Source organism: Rhinopithecus roxellana, chromosome 10, assembly GCF_007565055.1.
Source record: "Rhinopithecus roxellana isolate Shanxi Qingling chromosome 10, ASM756505v1, whole genome shotgun sequence".
In the NCBI taxonomy this organism is placed as follows: domain Eukaryota; kingdom Metazoa; phylum Chordata; class Mammalia; order Primates; family Cercopithecidae; genus Rhinopithecus; species Rhinopithecus roxellana.
The window spans coordinates 3,142,402-3,169,588 of NC_044558.1; the positions used below are offsets into that span (position 1 = coordinate 3,142,402).

General features: G+C 50.0%; 1 protein-coding gene across 1 annotated transcript in view; it reads left to right on the forward strand.

The window, feature by feature from the left end:
• The window catches only part of VWF (von Willebrand factor), a 171,899-nt gene that overhangs the window by 18,079 nt on the left and 126,633 nt on the right, over positions 1-27,187 (forward strand). Inside the window, 5 exon segments of the mRNA XM_030939152.1 lie at positions 2,744-2,868; positions 19,734-19,950; positions 21,538-21,660; positions 22,828-22,939; positions 23,920-23,966. Of these exon segments, the coding sequence (XP_030795012.1) occupies positions 2,744-2,868; positions 19,734-19,950; positions 21,538-21,660; positions 22,828-22,939; positions 23,920-23,966 (624 nt within the window).

The following is a 27,187-nucleotide window of genomic DNA, read 5'->3' on the forward strand; positions in this document are numbered from 1 at the left end:
TTGTCCATTGTAGTGGCCAGTGTTTCAGTGTTTTCTAATGTGTCAAATTACTAGAAATGGAAGTCTCAGCCTTGAAATATCTTTCATATTCCCAGGCTTTAAAGTTGAAAAACTGAAAATGGGGTCTGTGCTGTGTTGGTGTTCGTTGCTAAAACTTCAGGACTCTGGTGATATTTCAGAAACCATCCTCAAAGGATTGGGGGGTGTAGTTGTCTTTGGTTGTTAAAGACTCAACAATATTTGTCCCCAAACAGTTAACTTTGCTTCATGACTTCTAGGAATCTGCTCAGCTTGGTTTTGACTCCAGCTCTCAGCGAGTTTTCTCTAAGCAAGAATATTTGTAATTCCATCTCTTGGACAGCCTATGTCTCATTTCAGATCTAGCCCATAAAATTTCACTTCATTGATGGTCAGGGCTAAAAACGACCCTAGAAGTCATCTAGTCTAACTCCTTATTTGCATGTCAGGAATTAGGATCAGCCCAGATCACACAGGGTCATAGAAGGGCTTTGCCCAGGCAACAACACGAAGCCTCCTCTGTGTCTCTTCCTTAATGTGTGATATGGAATGACTGAGTACCCTGAGAATACCTATCACAATGTCTGTCACACAGTCAACATGCCACAAATTTAAGTTCTCTTGCCTTTGGCTTCTCCCATATATCAGTTTCCTGTGGCTACCAACACATTATGACCAACTGAAATTTATTCTCTCATGGTGCTAGAGGCCAGAAGTTTGCAATCAAGGTGTTGGGAGGGCCAAAGCTCCCTCCAGAAGCTCTTGGGAAGCATCTGTTCCTAGCCTCTTCGACCATCTGCAGTCGTACCTGACTCATGGCTACATCATTGCAGTCTCTGCCTCTGTCTTCACATTGCTTTCTCCTTTGTGTGTGTCTTTGCCCGTCTCCCTCTACCCATGTCTTTTTTTTGAGACGGAGTCTTGCTCTGTCTGGAGTGCACTGGCGCATTCTCGGCTCACTGTAGTCTCTGCCTCCCAGGTTCAAGCCATTTTCCTGCCTCAGCCTCCCGAGGAGCTGGGATTACAAGCATGCGCCGCCATGCCCGGCTAATTTTTTTGTGTTTTTAGTAGAGATGGGGTTTCACCATGTTGGCCAGGATAGTCTTGATCTCATGACCTTGTGATCCACCCTCCTTGGCCTCCCCAAAGTGTTGGATTACAGGTGTCAGCCACCGTGCCAAGCCTCTACCCATCTCGTATAAGGATACAGATGATTGCATTTAGGCTCACCCAACAAATCCAAGAGAAGCTCTTCCTCTCAAGATCCCTAACTTGAGCACACCTTTTGCCATATGAGATAATATTTACATGTTGCTGAGATTAGGAAGTGAATATATCTTTGGTGGTGGGGGGGGGAAGTTTTTCTGCCTCTACCAAACCCCCCACATACCAACTGACTATATTCTAAGGTCTCATTTATATTTTCCTCCCCCGGGGACAGTTTATTTACTGTTTGCAAATGCATTACTTGACCTTGAGACATACTTCACTCTTCCAGGCTTGGCTATGCAGAACACTGCTCATCCCAATACTGCAAAGGTAGTAGTCTCATACTGCCTTTGTAATACAGATTAGACAATTACTTTGCACCAGGCCATGTAGGTCCATGAGGCCCTCAGTCTTTTGTGAGTAGCTGACAGTAGCATGAGCACTATAATTACTAAAGCACAGATGCTGTGAGAGCCTGGAGTGTGCAGTGACTTGGGGACTGGGCTTAGGTTCCGTGTCATATTCTTACCTTCATTCTGCAAAAATATTTTGAGCATTCATAATCCACTATATAAGAATTTAGAGATGAGAGACACAGCCATACCCTTCAGTAAGGAGCTCACAGTTGAATGAAGGATGAATATGAGCAAAAAGAACACAAACCAAAGGTGATGAGTGTTTTTGGTAGAGGGATGCCCAGGGTGCCATGGGGCACAGAGAAGGGACACCCACACAGGCTGGGGTGAGACATGGGAGTGGAGCTGTTCAGAAAGGTTCCCCGGAGGCAGTGGTTCTTGAGCTGCATCTTGAAGAAGGAATGGAGATAGTTAAGGCAATAACGGGGAGGAGAACATTCCACACGGAGGGAGAAAGGCACGTGAAAGCATGGAGAAGTGACAGGGAAAGGCCATCTCCTCAGCATCTTTCACCTCATCTCCGTCATTGTAATTATAACCATCCCTCCATCCATCCCTCCATCCCTCTTCAGTCTCCAAGCGTCTGCTGAGCTCTGACGCCCATGCCCTGTGGTGTTAGGCTGAGCACTGTATGCATGCTTATTGTTTAACTTAATACAAGTTTGATTCAGGTAAAAACAGACCTAGAGCCTGGTGTGATGGCCCACACCTGCATTCCCAGCTACTGGGGAGGCTGATGCAGGGGGATCACTTGAGCCCAGGGCTTCTGGGCTGCAGAGCACTATACTGATCAGGTGCCCACACTAAGCTTGGCATCAAAATGGAGGGTCTCCTGGGGAGCGGGGGACAACTGAGTTACCTGAGGAGGGGTGAACCAGCCAGGCCGGAGATGGGTCACGTCAAAACTGCTGTGCTGCTCAATAGTGGGATTGCACTTGCGAATAGTCACTGCACTCCAGCCCGGAAGACATAGCCAGACCCTGTCTTTATACAAAATGAAAGCAAAAAACACAAAGCCACCAGGAATCCTAGAGTTTTCACTCAGAAGTTCTGGGACAGGCATAACTGAAGTGTTATTTTCCTGAAACTTTCCTCCATAGGGACCGTGACCTCAGACCCCTATGACTTTGCCAACTCATGGGCTCTGAGCAGTGGAGAACAGTGGTGTGAACGGGCATCTCCTCCCAGCAGCTCGTGCAACATCTCCTCTGGGGAAATGCAGAAGGTGGGTGTCGCCTGGCCTGGGTGCACCTGGATGGTGTGTGATTTCTGGATCTAAAAGACAGAAGGACTCAGTCTCATATCCTTCTATCTGGGGGAGGAATGGACTTACACAGGGTCCTTTCCTTCAAAACTAACTGTGGCTGGAGTTTGGTTAACTCTAATTCTAATACATCTCTGGGCCTGGAGCTCTAAAAATGGGACTGGGCTAATTACTTGGTGTAGTGTCTCAGTCCATTTGTGCTGCTATAACAAATGCCTGAGACTGGGTAATTTTAAGGAACAGAAATTATCTTCTATAGTTCTGGAGGCTGGGCAGCCCCGAGAGCAAGTTACCAGCATTCATTGTCTTGCGAGGACCTTCTTGCTGTGACCTGAAGCTGGGTGCTGTGGCTTACTCTTGTAACCCCAGCACTTTGGGAGGCCAAGGTAGATGGATCACGAGGTAAGGAGATTGAGACCATCCGGGCGCCTGTAGTCCCAGCGACTCGGGAGGCTGAGGCAGTAGAATGGTGTGAACCCGGGAGGCGGAGCTTGCAGTGAGCACTCCAGCCTGGGTGAAAAAGCGAGACTCTGTCTCAAACAACAACAAAAATCAGCCGGACGTGGTCGCATGTGCCTGTAATCCCAGCTACTTAGGAGGCTGAGGCAGGAGAATTGCTTGAACCCCGGCTGCGGAAGTTATAGTGAACTGAGATCGTACCACTGCAGTACAGCCTGGGTGACAGAGCGAGACTCCATCTCAAAAAAAAAAAAAAAAAAACTGAAGTGCTCTCATCAGCCTCTTTTATCAGAGCACTAATTCATTCAGGAAGGCAGAGCCCTCAGGACCTAACCACTTCCCCAAAGCCTCCACCTTTTCATAACGTCACTTTGGAGTTGAGGTTCCACACATGGATTTTGGAGGGACATATACAGTTGAACCATAGCAATAAGTAACTATGCTTTTCTGTTTTAGACTCCAGTGCCCTCTCTTGTCCCCAAATATCTCCATCATCAGTCTCGCTCTGTCACCCAGGCTGGAGTGCAGTGGCGTGATCTCGGCTCACTGCAAGCTCCCGCCTCCCGGGTTCATGCCATTCTCCTGCCTCAGCCTCCCGAGTAGCTGGGACTACAGGCGCCCGCCACCACACCCAACTAATTTTTTTGTATTTTTAATGGAGACGGGATTTCACCGTGTTAGCTAGGATGGTCTCCATCTCCTGACCTTGTGATCCACCCGCCTCGGCCTCCCAAAGTGCTAGGATTACTGGCGTGAGCCACTGCGCCCAGCCAAAAGCCACTTCTTTCTTAAGTGGCTGTTGTAAACTTGAAATAGAAGGGAAAGCCTCCTCTCACATCAAATCAGCTGGAAGGAAAACTACTTCACGGTTGCAGACACGGAAGGGAGTCTGAGCAAGAGGCTGTGCCTGAAGCTACTCGGCTTGGATGGCAGGATGGCTTCCTGAGGCTGCTGTAACAAATTTATCTCATACTCAATGGCTTGAAACAATAGGCATTTATTTTCTCCCAGTTCTGGAGGCTAGAGTTCCAAATTTAGTTTCCCTAGGCTGAGATCAAGGTGTTGGCCAACTTTGCTCCTTCCAAAGGCTCTAGGGGAGAATCCCTTCCTTCTTTCCCCCAGTTTTGGGTGGTAGTGGCATTTGTCTTGGGGCTCATGACTTCAGTCTCTGCCTCTGTGGTCACATGGCCTTCTCTCCTGTGTGTGCTAATGCCTGGCAAGGCTGGAAGGACTACCCCACCCCTTCCGCAGGGCCCTATTGCCACTTACAAGGTAGCCCTACAGCAGCTCTTTCTGCATTAGGGTTGCTATTTATGATCTCACTCACCGGGACCTCACACTGGGGAGAGAAGGGGTAGGTGGGGAGGGCTGGCCAGGACCACACTCTGCCTTCAACTGCCACAGGTAAAGATGGTCTTTCTGCCTCTCCGTGTGTGTGTTTGGGGGAAGAATGCCTTATGTGGGGCAAGACCTCACTCAATGGATAATTCCCTCCCCACTGTGGATCAGGCTGACTTGGGCTGGGGAGGTGGGTGCAGCTGTGAAGCTGAACCCCTGTGGGGAACAGGGGTTGCCTTTTTGGGATTGTGCTCCGAGACTCGTCATCGGAGGAGCAAGGGTCCTCGGTGGTGCTGAGTCAGGCTCCCTGGGAGGGACGTTTGTATGCAGGGGGTTTACTGGGGAGGCTCTCAAGCAGCCTTGGTAAGGAAGTGAGAGAAGCAGAGTTGGGCAGAGGGAGAAGTTGAACTCCATGTGATAGCATTGATAGAACTTCAGCGGGGCCTCAGCTAATCCTTCAATCAGCTAATCCTTCAAGGAACTGGAGTGGCCCCTATTGGTCACTGGATGTGGGCTGCCCTGGGTAAGGAGGTGGAACTCCCTTGGACTGAGGGCCATTCCTGAGGAATGCCTCAGTGGTGAGCCCTTGGCAGCCAACACTGGGCAGCTGGTGGATGAGTCCTCAGGCTCTTGAGTGGGCACCTACACTGTGCCCCGAGAATGCTCTATAAAGTTGCTGTACTTGTCAGCACCACCTCCCTGCCCTCATCCAGAGAGCAACCACACTGTCCAAAATGTCAACTGAAGAATCACAAGGTTCATAAACTTAGAGAGGAAGGCTTTTCTTATTAAGAGTTGCGGCCTGCAGGCTGGCCATCCTGCAGGCTGGGGAGTGTAACCTCTGACAGAAACTGAAAACAGGCACTTCAAGGGGGAAAAGGGTGGAACAGAAACTTACTCCAAAAGGGTTGACTCAGTATACGTATTTAACAGGTTATAGGAGGAGCTATGGATGTTCATAATGGGAGGAGGCATTTGCATATACAGTAAGCAAACATACATGTTACATATGTCCCATGTTCACTTTGGGATGGAGACTTAACATTTAAATGCATTAACATTAGCCTCTGTAGGTCAAAAGGTGAAATGGAGGACACAGAGGCATCTTGCACAGCCTCTGTAAATCAGCCAGAACCATTCTGTGGTTGGTGGTCTCTTACCAGGAAGGAATGCTTGTCAGTACACACACACACACACACACACACACACACACACACACACACACATTAGCGTGGTAATCCCAGCTAATGGGAGGGGTGAGGTGGGAAGACAGCTTGAACCTGGGAGGCGGAAGCTGCAGTGAGTTGACATTGCACCACTACACTCCAGCCTGGGTGAAAACGTGAGACCCTGTCTCAAAAAAAAAACCCCGCAAAAAGGGAGGGGCTGGGCTGGTTCTGTTTAACTCTTAGGAAAGAAAGTCTAATGGCATCATTTATGAGTGTCTGCTGTTGTGGCTCCAAGGGCCATTCGGGGTGGCAGAGCGTTTTGTCAGGGAGTTCACACGGACCTTGGAATTTTTCTTGAGAGCCTCGAGAATCTACTCCCCAATCCTCTGGTGCTGTCTGTCTTTTTAGGGCATAGCAAGGAAGTCAGCTCATTCTGAGAGCCGAAGTCAGCTCATTCTGAGAGCCAGGTCATATTACTTATTTTACCTAGGGAGCGAATGTTTCTTTGTTATGCCAGCAAAACCCAATGCCTGTCTCCGTTGGGACTGATAATGGCCGTGTTTGATTACATGCAAATTTGCATTTTTTTCGGCTTTTCAAACTGAAGGCAGGATGGTTGGAGTCTGGAGCCCCAAGCTATGAACGTTCAGATAATTGGTGTTCATTTGCAGGTAACTATCACAAAGTATACATTTGAGACAGACCCTTAGATCACTTTTAAAAAATTCGGTCAGTCTGGGGAATGCCAACAAGGACTGAACCTTACGAAGGGATCCTGGCTTTGTCCTGTAGTCCTGTCTGCAACAGGAAGCCCAAGGCTCCGGGGGGCTGGACTTGGGCTGCATCCAGCTCATACCATGCTTTTGCTAATTAGAAAAAGGCACCCCTTTCTCTTTTTTTTTTTGTGAGATGGAGTCTCTGTCGCCCAGGCTGGAGTGCAGTCGTGCGATCTCGGCTCTGCAAGCTCCGCCTCCCGGGTTCACACCATTCTCCAGCCTTAGCCTCCTGAGTAGCTGGGACTACAGGTGTCCGCCACTACGTCTGGCTGATTTTTTGTATTTTTAGTAGAGATGGGATTTCACCGTATTAGCCAGGATGGTCTCAATCTCCTGACCTCGTGATCCGCCCGCCTCGGCCTCCCAAAGTGCTGGGATTACAGGCGTGAGCCACTGCCCCGTCAAAGGCACCCCTTTCTCAAGAAACTTAACCACCACCTGCCGGGAAATGGCCAAGACAAACAATAACTGAACATATAATGTACATGTATATACATGTACAACGTCTACCATATGAACAGTAGTCACTTGGTGTGTTGCCATTGTGTGCACTCTGGCTTGTATCATGACACGTGATGGTGTTGGCCTGGCTTCCTCAGGGAGGCACAGTCACTGTGACCATCGTCTCCTTGCTCAGGATCACCTCCGCAGGACGATTGTCTCTATTGAGAAACTGGTGCACCAGTTATCACTCTTATCAGTGGTGAATCATTCATCGGCAGCATCCACCTCTGACAGCTGTCTGAAGTGAAAGAAATTTCTTTTCATCAATGTTAGGAATCTTAGGCTCATAAAAACTTAAGAGTTGGTTGAGAGTCTAGCAGATACCCATTCAACCCCCTACCTGCTGCATGAATGCTCTCCACAAACTATGCCTGGGTAGACAGGTTATGCTGTGACCTTGACTTTTAAGAGTTAAGTCTTGGCCGGGCACGGTGGCTCATGCCTGTAATCCCAGCACTTTGGCGAGGCCAAGGCGAGCAGATCACAAGGTCAGGAGGTCAAGACCATCCTGGCTAACATGGTGAAACTAAAAAAAAAAAGCTGGGCATGGTGGCGGGTGCCTGTAGTCCCAGCTACTCAGGAGGCTGAGGTAGGAGAATGGCATGAACCCGGGAGGCGGAGCTTGCAGTGAGCCGAGATCCCACCGCTGCACTCCAGCCTGGGCGACAGAGTGAGACTCTGTCTCAAAAAAAAAAAAAAAAAAAAAATTCAAGTCTTTGAGACACTGTTGCTGGTGCTTCCCAGCCATCTTGCAGACCTCAGCCCTAGGCGGCCCTCCTTGACTCCCTGGTAAATTCCTTCTTTCATCATACGCCCATTTGAAGCTAAAGCCCTGTCCTTCCGTGTCCCTGAATACTGGAGAAGCAGGTGCTTTTGGTCTGGTTTTTCCTGGTCTGGCTTAGGAGCTCACATCAGTTGCAGTCTTGTCAGTCACTGAATAGCCTCAGATTTGCTGTTTTCCACTGGTCTTTGAATTTGGTGTTTATTGGGTGAACACAAGCCTTATTTTCTTTGACCATGTCTTCACATTCTCTCGCTTTCTCCATTATCTTGTAGAACTCTTTCCCCTCCTGTGAAACAGCGTGCAGCTCACCTGTAATTCCTCTTCCTCCCAGGAAATCACCTGTCCTGCTTGAGCTAACAGTTGAAACAGTCATGTTGACTTTGAATAATCACAACATGCCTCCTCAATAGCCCAAAGAGGCACAGAAAATACCCATTCTGTTAGAGACAAAGCAGTTTACTCTTCATGTTCTCATTAAATATTGCCCACGCTTTTTATTTGCAAAGGACCTACCAGCCTTTTCTGCTCCTTCTCCTCATGGTGACGCTGAAAAGGAAATTCACAGGCATGGAGGGAGGCGATGTTAGCCTAGCGGACTTGGGTCTCACCGTCTAGGCCCACTTCTGCATTCCCTCCTCCTCCTTGCCTCTTCCTTTCACTTAATTGGCAGTTTTGGTCTGGAATGGACTTGGAGACTGGGAACAATTTTGTTCCATTTGTTTGGTTGGTAGCGTAGTTGGGATTCATAGAGTCCAGTTGTCAGGGGAGAGCCTGGCCCAGAGAAGGTCAGTAGATCTCAAGGAAGGAGCCTTGGAACGTAGGATCCCGGAGAAGTTGTCCAGTGATGGTCCTGGTTTTACAGATGTGGTGCCCACCCACTACGCCCCAGCACACCGATCTCAGAGCTGCAGTTTGCAATAAGTACACACGTGTCTTTTTCCGTTTTGATGAGAACTGTCTCAAGTCTCTTTTTTGAGTCATTGATAGGCTTAAGGAATGAGGACTTATTTCAAGTGCTTTACTGAGGTCCCAGGGGGCAGTCCCTGGTTTGGCCCAATTCTCTGCGTGTCCTCGTGTGACTTTCCTGCTCTGCCTCTCACTCTTCCCTCTTCCCTCTCTAAGGTAAACAGAGCTCCATGGAACCCCCACATGGATAGGTACCCTTTCTTTACAGCAGATTCACTCACCTGAGTGCAGGAGGGAGAAGGGCAGGGAGTCAGTGATTGTGCTGAGACAGTGGTCACCTTGGCCACTGTTCCCTTGGGGGTCTAACCTCATGGCAGAGGTCAGTGGCTACCATGGGGTTTTACAGATTTCCCTTGAGTTACACAGAACTTGGCCTTTTTAAAATTAAAAATTTTTTTCTTTCAAATTTTGCTTTAAGTTCTGGGATATGTATGCTGAACGTGCAGGTTTGTTATGTAGGCATACATGTGCCATGGTGGTTTGCTGCACCCATCAACCCATCATTTAGGTTTTAAGGCCCACATGCATTAGGTATTTGTCCTAATGCTGTCTCTCTCCTTGCCCCCCACCCCCCGACAGGCCCTGGTGTGTGATGTTCCCCTCCCTGTGTCCATGTGTTCTTATTAGAACTTGGCCTTTTACGTTACTAATTTGACAAGCCCTTGAGGAGAGTTGGATAAGGTCCCAGTACCCAAGCATTCAGTTCAAAGGCTTCCCTAACATAATGTTCTTCAAAATCCTTTAACAAACTTTCTTAGGTGGGTTCCTTTCCCTTTTCCTTTTCCCTGTTGAGGAACAGAATGGACAAGAATCTGATGGGGCCCATAAGTGCATATTCATTGAGATGTTTCATATGGCTTGGGAGATACAAGGTAGACTAAGGGACAAGACACATAAGAGCAATTAAACCATGAAAGACTGTCTGGGGTCAGTAGATGACAGATCGCCAAGTGAATGGTCAGTGAGAGCACAGTGTAGGGGAGTGCGCTCCTATCACAGAGCTGAAGCTCTTTTCTTGCTGGGAGCAGGATGGGTGAGTGATTCACAAAGGGCTGCTTTCCATCCCCGGAGCTCGGTAGGCCCCAGACTGGGAACCAGGGTATGGTGCCTTGTCCTTGTGCTTCCAGCTGGCATGTCCTAATCCCTGGAAGCTGCTCCGATGCCTCCAGGAGCACCAAGGATAAGGTGAAGAGGGTCCCTCAGAGAGCTCCATGGCCGACTTTCCTGCTTCTCATGAGCCCTGGACCCCAACTGTCTTAGACGAATGCCAAGCTCTGCAGACACCATCCATTTGGTGGAAATCTATCAACCTGTTTCACCAGGTCCTTGTGAGTCAGAATCTTGGAATGCGGGTGAGAATCTTAGGCCAGCCAGAAGTTATAAATAGAATCAGCTACCCTCCCCCACCCATCATTACAGGCTGACCAATGAGAAGGTATTCCCTGCTGCAGGGTGAATTCTTGAATCCACTACTTTGGAGCAGCTCAGGCTCCAGGCGCCTCCATATCTAACAGAGGCTGCTGCAGGGCACCCACCCCAGAGCTAGAAAGATCAGGGCCTGTGGAATAATATTGCACTCTTACGTATTAGACTTTCCTTTCTTTGTTCACTCAGTCCTAGAATGTCCCCCTCCTTTCTCCTTTGTCAGCTGCTTGGGAGCAAACACAATAGCTAAGCTTCAGATCTCTGGCTCTGCTTTCTCTCCTCCTGCTGCCTGCCACTGAGGAGATGTGCTTGCTTTCCCTCCTCCTCCCCTGCACCCGCCTGATGTCTCCAGGGAAGATGCCTGGTCTTCTTTAATGAACTGGAAATGTGATTAAGATGGGTCACAATTGGGTCTGCACACCAACCCAGGCATGGTGAGGTCATGGCTGGATGGGCTGGGGCAGCTGCTCTCCTGCAGCTTCTGGCATCGTGGACAGGAGTTGAAAGAAGACAGGAGGAGCTGATGCAGAGCCTTGGAGCCAGGCAGATGCTGGAAGTGTGCAAATTGGCTGGCTCCTGTTTTGCATCCCTGCCAGAATGGTTTTGCAGAGAACTGAGGAGCCAGCATGGATAGCAGGCAAATGAGAATAGTTACAAGCATTTGATTTCCTGGTGTCATCTCATTTGATTTCATTTTGCAGAAACCATCTAGGGTAGGTCCAACTATTGCTCTCTGTCAATTAGGAGTAGGTTCACCTGTGAGTGACAGGACTTAATCTAAGTTAGTTTATCTCTGATGTAAAGAAGCTTGGGGTAGGATGTCAGGGCCATGCAAGATCTCATGGTGTTGGGATCCAGGGACCCTCTGTCTTATTTCTCTCTTGTCCCCAGTGAGGGCTTCTGCCTCGTGTACCAAGACGCTAGCTCAAGCTTCAGCTATCACAACTACATTCCTGCGGTAGAAAGAGAAGGGACTAAGAAAGAAGCAGTCCCTTATTTTGAGGACACTCCATGGAGGTTGCAGAAGACCCCTCTGCTTACAGCCTTCTGGGCATTGCTTAGTAATATGGCTGCCCCCGGCTGCAAGGGAGGCTGAGAAATGGAATCTTATTCCCAGCAGCTCTGTGCCTGGTGGGGGGCGGGGGGGGGGGGGTGGAATTGAAAACTGAGGATTCTGTGACTAAGAAAGGAGGGGAGAATAGATCCTGGATGACTTTCAACCTCTCCCCCTCTCTCACAGGTAGGGAAATGGGGATGCAGAGAGGCGAGAAATTTCCTTTTCTTTTTTTTTTGAAACAGAGTCTTGCTCTCTTGCCCAGGCTGGAGTGCAGTGGTGCAGTCTTGGCTTACTACAACTTCTGCCTCCCAGACTCAAGTGATCCTCCCACCTCAGTCTCCCTAGTAGCTGGGAGTACAGGCACGTGCCACCACGCCCGGCTAATTTTGGATATTTTTGTAGAGATAAGGTTTCACCACATTGCTGGTCTCGAACTCCTGGGCTCAAGTGATCTGCCCACTTTGGCCTCCAAAAGTGCTGGGATTACAGGTGTGAGCTACTGCACTTGGCCGAGATAATTTTAAGTCACACACTTTCAAATTGATGGGTTGCAAGAGGCAGAGATTGCAGTGAGCCGAGATTGCGCTATTGTACTCCAACCTGGGCAACAAGAGCGAGACTTTGTCTTAAGAAAAAAAAAGCGATGGGTTGAAGATTCTAGCCCAACCATGCTTCTAAAACCTGAGCTATATCCACTGTATGACCCCGTCTTCTAATCTGATTGAGGAAACAGGAGTGGGAGGGCAGGATGGAAAACCGTGTAATTTGTGGTTTGGAATGGACTCAGGGTTTGCACCCCTTCTTGGTCACCCCTTCACTAGTTTTAAAAGAAAATCCTCAGACAAATTTAACAGGGTTTAGTTGAGCAAAGAATGATGCATGAACCAGGCAGCCCCTGAATCAGAACAGGCTCAGAGAGACTCTGGCCTGCCTCATGGTCAAAGATTTATGGACAGAAAAAGAAGTGACTTTCCGAAACCGGAAGTGAGATAGACAGCTGGATTGGCTACAGCACGATGTTTGCCTTACTAGAACATGGTTTGAACAGTGGGCTGCCTTTGGCCAAAACTGACTGCCCCAGGAGGAGGTTACAGTGTGTTTGCATCTCCAGTTAGGTTACAGTTCATTATGTAGGGAGAAACCTTTAGACCTAACTTAAAATATGTAAGGAGGCAGTTTTGGCTAAACTTAACAATTGCATAGCAGTTCTCCAGCTGTTTAGTCGCAGGACTCCTGTATACTTTTTCAAAATAATGAAGGACTTTAAAGAGATTTTGTTTATGTGGGTCGTATCTCTTGATACTTAACCATATTGGATATTAAAACAAATTTTTTTTTTCTTTTTTTTTTTTTTTTTTTGAGACGGAGTCTCGCTCTGTCGCCCAGGCTGGAGTGCAGTGGCCGGATCTCAGCTCACTGCAAGCTCCGCCTCCCAGGTTTACGCCATTCTCCTGCCTCAACCTCCCGAGTAGCTGGGACTACAGGTGCCCGCCACCTCGCCCGGCTAGTTTTTTGTGTTTTTTAGTAGAGACGGGGTTTCACCGTGTTAGCCAGAATGGTCTCGATCTCCTGACCTCGTGATCCGCCCATCTCGGCCTCCCAAAGTGCTGGGATTACAGGCTTGCGTCACCGCACCCGGCCAATTAAAACAAATTTAAAACAAATTTGTTGATTCGTTTTAAAATAACAAGCTCATCATATTTTAATGTAAATAACACATTTTTAGGCCGGGCGCAGTGGTTCATGCCTATTAATCCCAGCACTTTGGGAGACCGAGGCGGGCGGATCACGAGGTCAGGAGTTCAAGACCAGCCTGACCAACATGGTGAAAGCCCGTCTCTACTAAAAATACAAAAATTAGCTGGGCGTGGTGGCACGTGCCTGTAAACCCAGGTACTCAGGAGGCTGAGGCAGGAGAATTGCTTGAACCCCAGAGGCGGAGGTTGCAGTGAGCCGAGATTGCGCCATTGCACTCCAGGATGAACGATAGAGCGAGACTGCGTTTCAAAAACATTTTTAAATAAAAACGATAAATTCCAAACCGAAAAATAATTTAGGGGGAACAATGACACTGTTTTACAGTTTTGCAAAACTCTTTGCTGTCTGGCTTCAGATACATTATCTGGATGCTCGTATCTGCACCTGCATTTAAATCTGTTGTGATATCTCATGTCCCATAGTCTCGGAAAACTGCACTGCACTCTGGTGAAAGAGGAAAAAGTGCAAATAGCATCTTAGTATTATTTATAAAAACAGTTTTGACTTTGTGCACCCCTGAAAGGATCTCAGGAATTCCTAGGCGATCCCTGGACCTCACCTTAAGAACCACTGACCTAGGCCGGGCACGGTGGCTCACTCCTGTAATCCCAGCGCTTTGGGAGGCTGAGGTGGGCAGATCACGAGGTCAGGAGATTGAGACCATCCTGGCCAACATGGTGAAACCTTGTCTCTATTAAAAATACAAAAATTAGCTGGGCATGGTGGTGCGTGCCTGTAATCCCAGCTACTCGGGAGGCTGAGGCAGGAGAATCCCTTGAGCCGAGATCGTGCCACTACAACCTGGTGACAGAGTGAGACTCCATCTCAAAAGAAAAAAAAACCACTGACCTAGTAAATTCTTGACCCATTCCATGCCTCAGTTTCTAAATCTGAAAGGGTGTCTGTATCAGCCTTTGAGGAGAGCTGTGTTCTTTGGAGGCATTTTCAGGTCTCTGAAGGGCCCGTTTGTGACATGGGGTGATGAGGTGGTCTCTGAAAGTACTTAGGTGGGCTAGGAGAGAGGTCAGCTGTGGAGAGGAGGTGAGTTTGCCTCAGCCTTTCCCGAACGCAGGAGGATGGGCAGAGAATCTGTGGAGGGCCTTCTGGCCAGGGAGCCCTATGAGCCAGCAGCCCTCCATGACTTAGTGGACGGTGAGAGCCAGAGATGCCTGGCTCCTGCTGCCCGCTCCACCCACTGGTGTGCATGACTGTGCCAATTCCCACAGGAAAAGAGGGCATGCAGAGCCGTTTCTAAGCCACATGGAGGGCATAACCTGGGAGGAGTGAGGGAAAGGAGCCAGTGAGAACTTCACACAGGCAGGAACGCACACGGAAGCGTTTGAGGGCACAGAAACAGGCAGAAAGTAGACACCTACTCAAGGAGAGTTCGGCTGGGTTTGATTACGATGGGGGCCGTAACTACCTGCTAAGAGAAGCTGAGGCCACAGACTTGGACCAGCCTCTCAGAGGGCAGATGTGCCTTTCCTGGGGAATCTGTTGGCAAGACTGGGCTGGAGTCTCAGTGCTCGGCTCAGCCGTGGTGAGCCTGTTTCCCCTCCTGCCTGAGCTTATGCCATTGGCTTCACCTGGCATGACCCCCCTCCTGCCCTGCAGTCTAAGTCCTATATTGCATCCAGGGCCCTGTGCAGACTGCCTCCTATTAGGCAGCCTTCCCTGGCGTCTCAGCTGCAGGTTTCTTGCTGCCGCCATTGGCTGCACTGGGAAGACACCTCTAGGTGAGGACCAGGTCTTCAGGCTGTTATGCAAACATCCCCATGGAAACACCCGGTTCAGGTAGACTGAATGCCAGTTAAGAGCTGGAGGGCATGACCTACTTACTCCTGTGTTCATCACTGTTAGGTTTGATTCAGCACGTCCTTATTGCCTGCCATGTGTGCCCTGGGAATACAGCTCCTGTCTTTGAAAAGCTTGCAGAGAAATGGAGGAGATGGCCACAGAAATGGACCATTTCAGTATAAGAATAGAGGCCCCCAGAGGGCTGTGAGAATGCCTAACTCGGCAAGAGTGGGGAGAAGGACCTGTCGGAGAAGCCTTCCTGGAAAAGGAGGCTCTTGATCTGAAGTGTGGGGTGGGAGTTAGTGGGGGCCAAAGAAGGGGGAAATGTGGGAGGGCAGATTCTCCCGCTGGGCCAGATGAGGGGGATCTGTTTGCTTTCTATTGCATTCCTTGAGCCTGGCACCGTGTATGAGGCAGGGAGCAGGGAGGGTAAGGCTGGAGAGCCAGGCTGGGGTCAGGTCACAAAGGGTGAACTTCCTGGCTTTGCTGTCTCCTAATGAGCTAGAGCTTTGTCCTGTCAGCCAGGGTGGGACATACCTAGTTAGACTTGCATTTTATATGGGCTTGGACACCCTGCTGGAGACCCAGAGGCCACACTGCGAATGCTTGTTGAATGAATGTTTTGGTCACTGCCTACCTCCCAGGGTCTCTGCCGCGAGTCTGAGAGTACAAAATGTCAACTCTTCCTTGGATCTCTTTTTTTTTTTTTTTTTTTTTTGAGACGGAGTCTCTTTCTGTTGCCCAGGCTGGAGTACATTGGCGTGATCTCGGCTCACTGCAAGCTCTGCCTCCCTGCTTCATTGCCATTCTCCTGTCTCAGCCTCCCGAGTAGCTGGGACTACAGGCGCCTGCCACCTCGCCCGGCTAATTTTTTTTTTGTATGTTTAGTAGAGACGGGGTTTCACCATGTTAGCCAGGTTGGTCTCAATCTCCTGACCTCATGATCCGCCCACCTCGGCCTCCCAAAGTGCTGGGATTACAGGTTTGAGCCACCCCGCCCAGCCCTTGGACTATTTCTGTGTCCTGTCTCAGGACCTGGTCTGTCCTGGCAGGGCTACCTGTGGCAGAACAGGAAGCTGGGAGCAGCAGAGATAGCCACCTAAACGTATGCCACATGGTGTGGCTGCAGGTGAGTGCGGATCCAGCTGCGGGTGCTGGGCAGACCTCTGCAAGTCCTGACCGGCTCTCAGACTGGGACCACTCAGGTGGACCAAGTTCAGGCCAAGCCTGACCAGAGGAAGACTGAAGGACAAAATGGGAGGACAGACTTTATCTTCTGTTTCTGCTGAGAAAGAAACCCTAGGCGATTTCAGAGGTTTGTACAGTGAAGGCCAAAGGAACTGTTCTAAGAAGGGAGGTGGCTGTTTCTGCAGAAATCCACTCCCATCCTGCAGGCAAGTCATCAGAAACACGCTTCTTGCTAAGGCTTTCTGTAAGCCATTTACTACCTCCAGGGACCTCCCAGGAAATGTGCTGGGGTACTGTTCCCATTATCCCTCTGAGTGGGAAAAGAGTGATTGGGAAAAGCTGGACATGGGCCATGCTGGGCTGTCTCGCCACGGCTGAGAGGGGAGGGTGCCTGGATTCCTGGGTCTCTTCCTTTCCTTGGCTGGTACTGCATCCTGCTGGTGAGAATCCCTGGTTCCTGGTCCCTGTGCCTGCAGGAATTAGTCCTGTGGTACAGGGACTGCTCGGAGCCACTGCGCTACAGCCCAGGTGATGGCAGCAGCCATAGCAGTGACCAGGAAAACCCCAGGGAGTGCCTTTGAGCTTTTCTCTAGTTTCAAATTGTGAGTGGAGAAAGGGCTAGACAGGAGCCTGAGCACATGGCCCTGTCTGGGACACCCTCGTGCACTCTGAGCAGAGTCACCCAATTCCCTGAATGGCATTTTTGATGGGATAGGCAGCATGGCAGAATGGAGGGAAAGACGCAGGCCTCCCTCTCCTTCCCTGAGCCCCAACTTGGCAGCGAGGATGGCAAGTTCTGCCTATTGCAAAGAAGAGAGGTTCCCTTCCTGCCACTAGAAACTCACTTTGTTCTGGAGGAGTGTGAACTTACCAAATAAAAGATGAACAAAAGCAGCCCCTCTGTTTTCTAAGAGCACCCAAGATACTAGGAAGTGATAATGTTGCCTGGCAACCATTCATCTCAGTATAGCCCAGGGAGATGGAGATAAGGGGAAAAGGACAAAGGTGTCCTTCTGTCCTGCTGGGGACCTGCTCACTATTCTAGTGGGTAAGGCTAGTGGCTGGAGGGATCTCTCTGGTGGCCAGGAGATGATGATGATGATAGGGGTCATCATTTATTAAGGTAGGTCTTCTGCGTGCATGTTCTGTTCAGGCTTCAGTAATCTTGTCACGTAGGAACTGTTACTATTCTCGCCTGTTTTGCAGAGGAGGAGTTGAGTAAACAGCCTAGCTCACACACTAGCATGGGGAAGACGTTGGGCTGAATCTGGGGCTGTGGAAGTCATGATGAGGCCAAGGCAGGCCTGCCCACCTCTGTCAGTCACCCTGGCCATTGCTTTCAGAAGCCTCAGGTTCCCCTTGTGTAAAATACTCTGGGTGAGCAATGGAAGGCTGCATGTAACTGCCTGAGACCTAAGTGGTCCCGGGACCCACAGCAGTGGCCTGCATTCATGGCTGGCCTACGTGGTGCTGCAATTGTGGCCTCTTCACACGGCCCCACCAGGTTGTCTGAGACTGTGGTCATTTCCACAGGTCATTCTCACTCCAGGACACTCTTCTCCGACCAGGTGAACTGATTTGCCTAAGTCCCCACTGCCAGTAAGGGACAGAGCTGGGCCTTAGGCCTAGGCTTTTCACAGCCACGTGGCAGGTGCCGGCCTGGCAGAAGGGGATTGGGCAAGGCAGGGCTGTGCAGGGGCTACTGTTGGCCCTGAGATGTGGAGCAGCTGATAGCTGTCCCCATGAGCCTGCCAGCCGCGCTTCTACACTTCAGCAGTGCGTGCCAGCGGGGGCTTTCCGAATGTGCAAAGAGAACCAGGGTTTTTTTTTTTTTTTTTTTTTTTTTTTTTTGAGACAGGGGCTCTGTCACCCAGGCTGGAGTGTAGTGGCATGATCTCAGCTCACTTTAATCTCCAACCCACCCTCGTTCAAGCAATCTCTTGCCTCAGACTCCCGAGTAGCTGGGATTACAAGCCTGCACCACCACGCCCCACTAAGTTTTGTATTTTGAGTGGAGATGGGGTCTCACCGTATTGGCCAGGCTGGTTGCAAATTCTTGATCTCAAGTGATCCGCCCAACTTGGCCTCCCAAAGTGCTGGGATTACAGGCGTGAGCCACCGTGCCTGGTCTGCCTGCCTGGCTTTGAGGGTGGTGTGTGTGGAGGCCTAGCAAGGGGCAGGGCCCTAGCACTAGGCACTGGGGGGTAGGACACTGATTTCCTTAGGACCAAGATCCCTGTGCTGCAGGACTGGATTTCAAGGACGGTGAGGAGATGGAGTCAGGTTTCTATTCCTCTGGGCTTTCCGTGGCGCCGCAAAACACGAGGCCCATAGGCCTGGCCTCTGGCCCTGACTGTAGATTTATACAGGCTTGCTCTGGAGACCCTTTGTACAATTCGAGCTGATTGAATTTCCTTCTCCTCAAAATGGGTCGTTTCTTTCCTCTTTTTTACGGTCCCCTTTCCAAATACCAATTGGCTCCAGTTTACCCTTCAGGACTCAGCCCTTCCATTGAGATATTCTTGCACTTTTTTCTTTTTAGCTGAAGATCATAAGTCCTTTCACGAACCCCCAGCTTTGTCAGTGAGAGTATGCATTACGCCTCCAAGAAGTCACGCAAGAAAGAAATCATGGGGGTCATACACATCCATGACTGTGTTGTGCCAAAGCTAAGAAGGACATCATGGATTCTAGGACCCACCATTGTTCTGTGTATCGCTCAGAAACGAAAGACTACCAGTTCAAATATGTGATAGCCGTGCTAAGATGCATTCCAACTTCAGAGATGTTACACTGTGGGGAAAAGGTGTATTTAGAGTTACTACTACATAGAATGGAGAGATGTTTCTAGGTAAAACGTAGGGTCGTTGATACTCGTGAGTGAGCAGAAGTAGGAAATGATGACAGTTCCGAAGCTGCCTGTGTTCTCAGGATGAGGGCATCCACAAAGGAGTAGAACCAAGAATACTCATGCCTGCTGCAGTGTATCTGGGACATGCCATAGAATCCACACATGCTGTTGCTGCCGGGAACTGGTCCCGTCTGGCCTCAGCAATCACCTGGGGAGTGTTTCAAAAAAAACATCTTGCTGAACTCCATCCCCAAACTACTGAATTCAGATCTCTTAGGGTGAGACCCAGGAATCTCACTTTATAAAGCCGCTTGTTCCATTCCCCTCATCCATAGTGAAGAAGGGCAAGGTCCGGGAGGGAAACTGACCAGGTCAGTGCAGAACCAATGCTGACCTCGTTCCTCGACTCTGCCACCCCTCAGGCCAACTCCAGGGCCAGTGCTCTTGGTGCTTCTCTCCATCCTCTGTTCGTTCCTAGGACACTTCCACCATGGCAATCCAGGGACTTGGACTCTGCATTTCCAGAACTCAGTCTAGGATATAACCTTAGCCTTGGTCTATTTCACATTGCGCAGGTCCAGCATCTTTTCCTTGGTCGATGGGCTGGTGCATTGAACACATGCATCTGCTTGGTGCCAGCCTGTCCCAGGGGCTGAGGGAGCTACCTTGGTTTCCCTAGCAGGGCTAAGTCTCAGCGCCACACTCAGGGAGACACTAAGGGAGCATATGACTGAGGCAGCCCCTCTTCCTGCAGGGCCTGTGGGAGCAGTGCCAGCTTCTGAAGAGCACTTCGGTGTTTGCCCGCTGCCACCCTCTGGTGGACCCCGAGCCTTTCGTGGCCCTGTGTGAGAAGACTTCGTGTGAGTGTGCTGGGGGACTGGAGTGCACATGCCCTGCCTTCCTGGAGTATGCCCGGACCTGTGCCCAGGAGGGAATGGTGCTATATGGCTGGACCGACCACAGCGCGTGCAGTAAGTCGGCCCCCTGCCCCGTCCTGCCCTGCCGGGGATGAACGGTCTGTCCTGGGTGATGTCCCTCAGGGCGCTTCAGGGCTGTGTCTCATCCGTGCGGCTTTACCACACCCAGCCAGCCAGTGACTGCAAAGCCACGTGTCCCGGACCCATTTCCTGAATGGCTCTTGCCCTCTGTCAAGCGGGCTTCCCAAAGCCCCATGTCCTGCCCCTGCCTCCCTCCCGCCCCCGTGCCTCCCCTGGCGCTCCCTGACTTCCCTCAGGAAATCCGACCCCGGCACTCACACAGTGTTCTCTGCTTCCCGCCAAGATCTTGGCAGTTGCAGTTTCGGTTTTTGTCTTCACTGCCTGCCCGCCCGCCCGAATTGATGAGGAGCAGGGCGCTGGCCTGCCTGTCCATGTGTGGTGATCTTTGAGAGAGCAGAAAGCCTTGATTAAGTTCTTTTCTTTTATTAAATCAGCCTCCTTTCCTGCAGGCTGATGACTGCCGTCCCTCCTCATGGTGCTGTGTGTTTCATCTTCCAGTCTCAGTGGGTCACTAGTTATGGTCACTGTCCCCAAGTTATGATTAAGTAGGGACTTCTGAGGTGACCTTACAAGAAGTCTCCTCTTTCCCCAGCCCTTCCAGTGATGAAAAGCCATGCAGATGGGCGCGCAGTCTGCGATGGTTCCACAGATGAGACAGAGGAGCTGGCCACGTCTTTAGACTGCGCACATGTGTCTCAGTGTGTGGCAAATAGCTGCTGAATTCGAACTTTCCACCTGTAGTGGGGGTGTGAGGAAGGAGGATGCTAGCAGCAGGTTTCTCCTCTGTAAAGCCGAGTGGCTGATTTCTTTTTTTTTGTTTTTCAGTCTGATTGTAGGGTAGGGGAGATACCTGACGTATCTTGGAAAAGGTTAAGGGGCAATAGTTTGGTGTCAGAAAGTCCGGAAAGGAGTGCTTATGTGTTCCGGTCTTTCAGTCAGCCTGAGCATCAGTCAGCTACAGTGTAGAGAGAGGAAGGAGGAGAGCCTGTCCTTGCTGTGAGGAGCTGGTTCCAGTGGGAAGAACAGAGTGCTTTAGGTGATATCTGTGAAGGCAGCCTTGCGGCAGAGTGGAAATAAATATGGAGTGAGTGTCACCATGCAGGCAAATGTGCCCTGTGCTGGGCGGGGCGTTTGATTGGGGCCAATGTCATGGGGGAAAAGGAGGAGGGATGGTATAGAGGGCACTATGGCTCCTTGCGTGGTCCTAGGAGGCCACTCGTTTTGAGCCTAGAGGAGTTTGGTGTCACTCTGGGTTTTAGGTGGAGGGGAGCAAAAGAATGCCAAGTTGTTCATGGAGAGCAGGTGACCAAGGGGAAGGGCGGGGGTCCTGGGTGCCCCCGATGGGTCTTAGTAAGGGCCTCACAAGATGGAAGATGTTCATCTAAGGGAGGGGTGGCCTCGGGGGCACGTGGCTCACTGGGGCCGAGATGGCCCTGGAAGCCTGAAGACAGAGGGGGAGCAGTCAGAGTGGGTGCAAGAGGGTCAGGCTGCGGCGTGGCTGGTGAGATGATGCACCGGTGGGACCTGCTCTGGGCAGACGCCTTCGATGTTCCTTTTCAGGCCCAGTGTGCCCTGCGGGTATGGAGTATAAGCAGTGTGTGTCCCCTTGCGCCAGGACCTGTCAGAGCCTGCACGTCAATGAAGTATGTCAGGAGCGATGCATGGATGGCTGCAGCTGCCCTGGTAATGAACTTCCATTTTATTTACAAATCGGAGACCTTGCCAGCACCCTTGGCTTTGGGAAGTGAGATGAAGGCCACTTGTGTTTGCTCTCCGTTGCTGAAATCAGAGGACTTTTATTAAGCTTTTAAATGTCTTTGTCCAGCGTGATCAGGATTGAGCTGGTCTTTCTTTTTAATGTCCGTTGTCCTGTTGTACTGTATCCATGAACGCACTTGTGTCTCGGGAAATTGGAGGGTGGCCTGGGCCCCATCAGTGGCTTTGTTTGGGGAACTCGTGGCACATCTGAGCTGCAGTTGCTTTCTCAATTAGCTGTGTCAGGGAACCGATCTGGGAAAAACATCTCCTGGGCGTGCCGTGTGAGCTCAGCTGAAAAAGGGCTCTGCACTAGAAAGTCTTTTCAGGGGAGGCTTGGTGGGCTTTAGGGAAAACCCCTGTTTAATTACTGAGAGCAGGGCTGGGCGCGGTGGCTCACGCCTGTAATCCCAGCACTTAGGAAAGCCAAGATGGGCAGATCACTTGAGTTCAGGAGTTCGAGACCAGCCTGGCAACATGGTGAAACCCCGTCTCCACTAAAAATACAAAAATTAGCTGGGGGTGGTAGTGTGCACCTGTAATCCCAGCTACTTGGGAAATTGAGGCAGGAGACTCACTTGAACCCAGGTGGCGGAAGTTGCTGTGAGCCGAGATCACACCACTGCACTCCAGCCTGGGTGACAGAGTGAGACTGAGTCTAAAAAAAAAAAATATTGGGAGTGAGTCCTGTGTGTTTCAACTCATGACTTCCGTCACTGGAAGAACAAAACTGTTGACTCCCTTCCTTCATCTGCGGATTGGTGATGAGTAGTCTTCCCCATCCCACGTTGCATTAATGTGTAAGGGAAGCAGCACACACATTCTTGAGCTTCCTGGAAGAAGCCCTAAGCCCAGACTTGTGCCTCCCCTACTGGATGACCTGGAACAACATTCTTCCTCTCATTTCTTCATCTGTAGTATGCAGATGAGGAATTTCCCCTCCTTATATTGCATTATGTGAAAGATAAACACCACAGAACAAGTTCCTTGAGCTTCCTGGAAGAAGCCCAACCATCGCCCCGGGGATTCTATAGTTGTGGGATGAGTGATGCAGTGACAATGTTGAGGTCTTTGTCTTGATGCCTTTGACCCCAGAGGGACAGCTCCTCGATGAAGGCCTCTGCGTGGAGAGCACCGAGTGTCCCTGCATGCATTCCGGAAAGCGCTACCCTCCCAGTGCCTCCCTCTCTCGAGACTGCAACACCTGGTAATGGCGGCTGCGCAGCGTGCTCTGGGAGACCTGCCCAGGGGACTGGGGAGGGGTGCTGGGTCAGCAGGGTGGTGGCAGGTGGAAAAGAACCTGGGCTGCGCCAAGAAAGAAGAGACTGAGTTGGAGGCTACTGGTGGGGGCTAGGGACAGGTTGTGCAGGCAATGATGGGGAGCAAAGAGTATATTATAGATAAATAAGCCTTGAAGATGGGGAGGTCAGGAAGGGCAGGATCCTTCACACGCAGACAACATCTCTAGCTGTCCCTCCAAACTATGCTTTCATAAATGATCCTCTCCCTCTGGAGGAGGGCTATATCACTAAGCAGCACGTAGGTCCTCTCCTTGAAATCTCTCATCTGCCAGGTGGTAGGGAGTTGCAGTGACCAGTGGAAACTCACACCAGTCTGCCCTCCCTTGGTCCTTGCAGTAGGCCAGGCCCAGCCTGGCTTCTGTCATCTCAAGAAACACCCCTGGATGTCACCTCTGGCTGGCTTTGCCAGTCCCCTGTGCAGCAGGGACAACAATTCGTTTGGTCCCCAGGCCTCCTCCCTTTGCTGTTTTTCCCCCCATAGCAGCCTTCTGTGTCCACTGAGCCCCCAGGTTTTCAGTTGACCACCGCCCACCACACTTCTGGGCTGGGAACTACCCATTTCCATATTGCTGTCTTGCTGTCTGCCACTTGGGGGGTAGGAATTTGACTTCTTGGTATCTGAGCAGATTTTCAGGGGCATCAGGTAGTTTTTCTTTCTTTTTCTCTGTCGGGATTTCTTCCCCTGGGTAATATCTCTAATATTCCTTTGTGGCCAAAACTGTGTCCTGTACAATTTTAACCCTGTGAAGATTCTGCTAGCACCAGCTCCTTTCTTCTCCCGCATCCCTTCGTTTGGGGACTGTGATAACTACCATGAGCTCTAAATCCGTTTGCACACCCTTGCGTTTGCAGAACCACCAATGACCTGTGCTTTTCTCCCCGACAGCATTTGCCGAAACAGCCAGTGGATCTGCAGCAATGAAGAATGTCCAGGTAGGCGACCTGCCACTCATTCCCTTCCTCCTCTGAATGGGGAGGCTTCTCCTCCTCTTACCAGACAGGGAGGGCCACACATCACGGCAGCGAGAAGTTGCCCTTTCTGCACAGGTTGGCTGCAACCACATGGCTCCAGCTCTGGTTTCAGGTACCAGCTCTGCTAACCCATTCCCAGGCCAGAGGTGGAAGCCCTGCAACAGCTGAAAGGGGAGAACACACCTGTGTTCAGGTGTTATTGTCGGTTCTTATTACCTGTTTGCTGAAAGGATTAAGGTTGATGAGCTGTAAGGCCTGTATGGTCATGATTAACTAGACAAAGAGGATACAAATTCTTTGGAAAATTAAGAAGTAGAAGGGCCTGGTAATTCTTTGCGCTTGAAGGGACAGTTCTAATGGAATTTTCCAAAATGACTAACATGAAGACCATGGCGTGGTCCAAGAGCTAGGAAAACCAGGTCACCAAATGATTCCTCCCATCCTGTCCCTGCCCTGGAAAATCTGCTTAGGAAAATTATTGAGCAATCTCTGCCATTTGCTTTCTCCTCTGTTTGGCCCCAACTCTATTCTGTTCACTGCAAACCTTGCCCATTCAAAGCTCCCTGCTGCCCCACCTTCCAATGACCTCAGACCTTGCCCTCTGTGGTCACTCATGTGGTGTTTTCTACGTGCTGGCCGCTGCACTAAACACTTTCCAGTTAGAACCTGTGAGGCAGGTGCAATTTATTCTCATGAAAGCAGAAACAGACCTAGAGAGGTTAAATGACTTGCCCAAAGTCACACAGCTGCTATGAGGCGGAGCCAGGGCTTGAACTCACAATTGCCTGACTTCTTTTTCCCTTCCCTTTCTTCTCCTTCCTAGTCCTAACCTTTGGTGGCCTGAAGTGGGTTGAGCTTGGATACCTGGGATTGTATTTAGGGTCTGTGAATTAAAGGCTTTAGGATAACTCAGGACCTTATCCAGTGCCCTGTACACTGGGAAAATTCTGGAACTAGATGTGGGCTGGATCAGTTAGTCTAGCAAAGAGATGGCCACCCAGCCAGGTTATCTTTTGTGTAACCCTTGAAGAAAGCACGAAGGAGAAAAGATTGCTCTTGAAAGTGATATCTGTGCTCCATTGAACATAATTACACCATGTCAAAGACGAAAGGAGCTCTTTGGAAGACATGTGAGTTGCTGCAATTAACTTGTGAAAACACTTTTAACATCTACATAATAAGCACTCATTGTATGAGATCTGTGAGCCACAGTGGGTGGAATTAGGAATTGAGTTTATTGTGTGTATTTTTTTAGATGTTTGTAACCACCAGATTAGGCAGTCTTAACTACTTACTGTAGGATGGGTCTTCCATCCATCATCCTTCCAACTGTCCATTCATCCAGGTACTATTTGAACAACCAATGTGTACATGATGGACTGTTTTCTGGGGCAGACAAAATAATCCTGTGGTCTTCAATTCAAAATCTCGAAGATGACTTTGCTGAGGATGTAAGACATTATCTTGATGTCTTGATGAAAACATAAACAGTTTCAATTCTGTCTACTAAGTGGTTTGATATTTTGCCAACAAAATCACTACGCTCTTCTCTGCATTCTCAAAGCCTTGGCTCTGACCATCTTTTTCTAGTTTGGGAGTTTTGTTGATCATTGCCTCCTGGTCCATTTGCACCCACGCACACGAGCATATTTCCACACCCTGCCATGACTCAGCAGGTAGTGGGGATGTCTGATGCTCCCAGTGTGATGACTGCAGATAGAGCTGATGGGAAGAATAGGCAGTATGGTTCTGGAGGGGATATGCTTGGCTCTGCTTGTAAAGTGATGAGCAGGCCAGAGCTGCTCTGCAGCCCCTGGAGGAATGGACATTGTGCATCTTAGAAATAGAGACCTGGGTCCAGTTGCGGTGGCTTCTGCCTGTAATCCCCGCACTTTGGGAGGCCAAGGCAGGAGGATCACTTGAGGCCAGGAGTTCAAGACCAGCCTGGCCAACACAGCAAAACCCCGGCTCTACTAAAATTACAAAAATTAGCTGGGTGTGGTGGTGCATGTCTGTAATCTCAGCTACTTGGGAGGCCGAGGCAGGAGAATTTCTTGAACCTGGGAGGCAGAGGTTGCAGTGAGCTGAGACTGTACTCACCACTGTACTCCAGCCTGGGTGACAGAGTGAGACTCCATCTCAAAAAAAAAAAAAAAGATAAAAATAAAAATACATAAAAACACCTGGGTTTTGATTTTCTTGAATAAGATGAGAGTGTGTTAGTTATCTATTGCTGTGTAACAAATTATCCCCAAATGTAGCACCTTAAAACAACAAATGTTATCTTACAGTTTCTGTACCTCAGGAATTTGGGTATGGCTTAGCTGTGTGCCTCTGGCCCAAGATCTCTTATAAGGTTACAGTCAAGCCATTGACTGGGGCTGTGGTCTTACCTGAGGTCTTGATGGAGGGTGGGGGTAAAGGAGATGGCTTTGAAGCTCACTCATGTGCTGCTGGTGGCAGGCATTGCTTTCTTACCATGTGGATCCTCCCTGGGGCCTCCTCGTGACATGACAGCTGGTTTCTGTGGGCAGAATTGTTTAAGAGTGAGTAACAGAGAGCAGTGGAGACAGAAGCCACAGTCTTTTAAAAACCTAGTCTCTGAAGTGACATCCTCTCACTGCTGCTGTATTATCGTCACTAGAAACAAGTCAACATGTCCAGTCTACATTCACGGAGGGGAGAGGTTACACAAAGACACAAATCCAGGAGGAGATGCGTCCCTGGGGGCTATCGTGGAGGCTGTGCAGTGCAGTGTTGTGTATGGGTAGTGGGAGAGGGAAGAAGGGGCCCAGGAGAGCAGCCGTCTGGACTGGAGAGGGGCTGGGTTTTGCATGATGCTCCTAGACCTCCGTTGTTCTTTGCATATCCCTACTTACTGATTAGGATGTAGGGCAACCTTAGGGACAACTGTGGCTTCCCCATAGCCTGCAGACCTCCCTTTCTGTAACCCTGAGCCTCCTTTCCCTTCCTCTGCAAAACAGTTGGGGGGAAGCTCTGCTAATTTAGTTCCCATTGAAAGGAGCATGTCTGTTCATAGGGACTGTTCTTCAAATGAAAACAATTCATGCTATAGGATCTCAAACTCTGAGTGCAAGTATGTGGAAGGGACTTTTCTCGAGCTGGGAAAGGGTACGTGGAAGAATTTTCATTTGTGTCCTAAACCCCGTGGGACTGTAAAT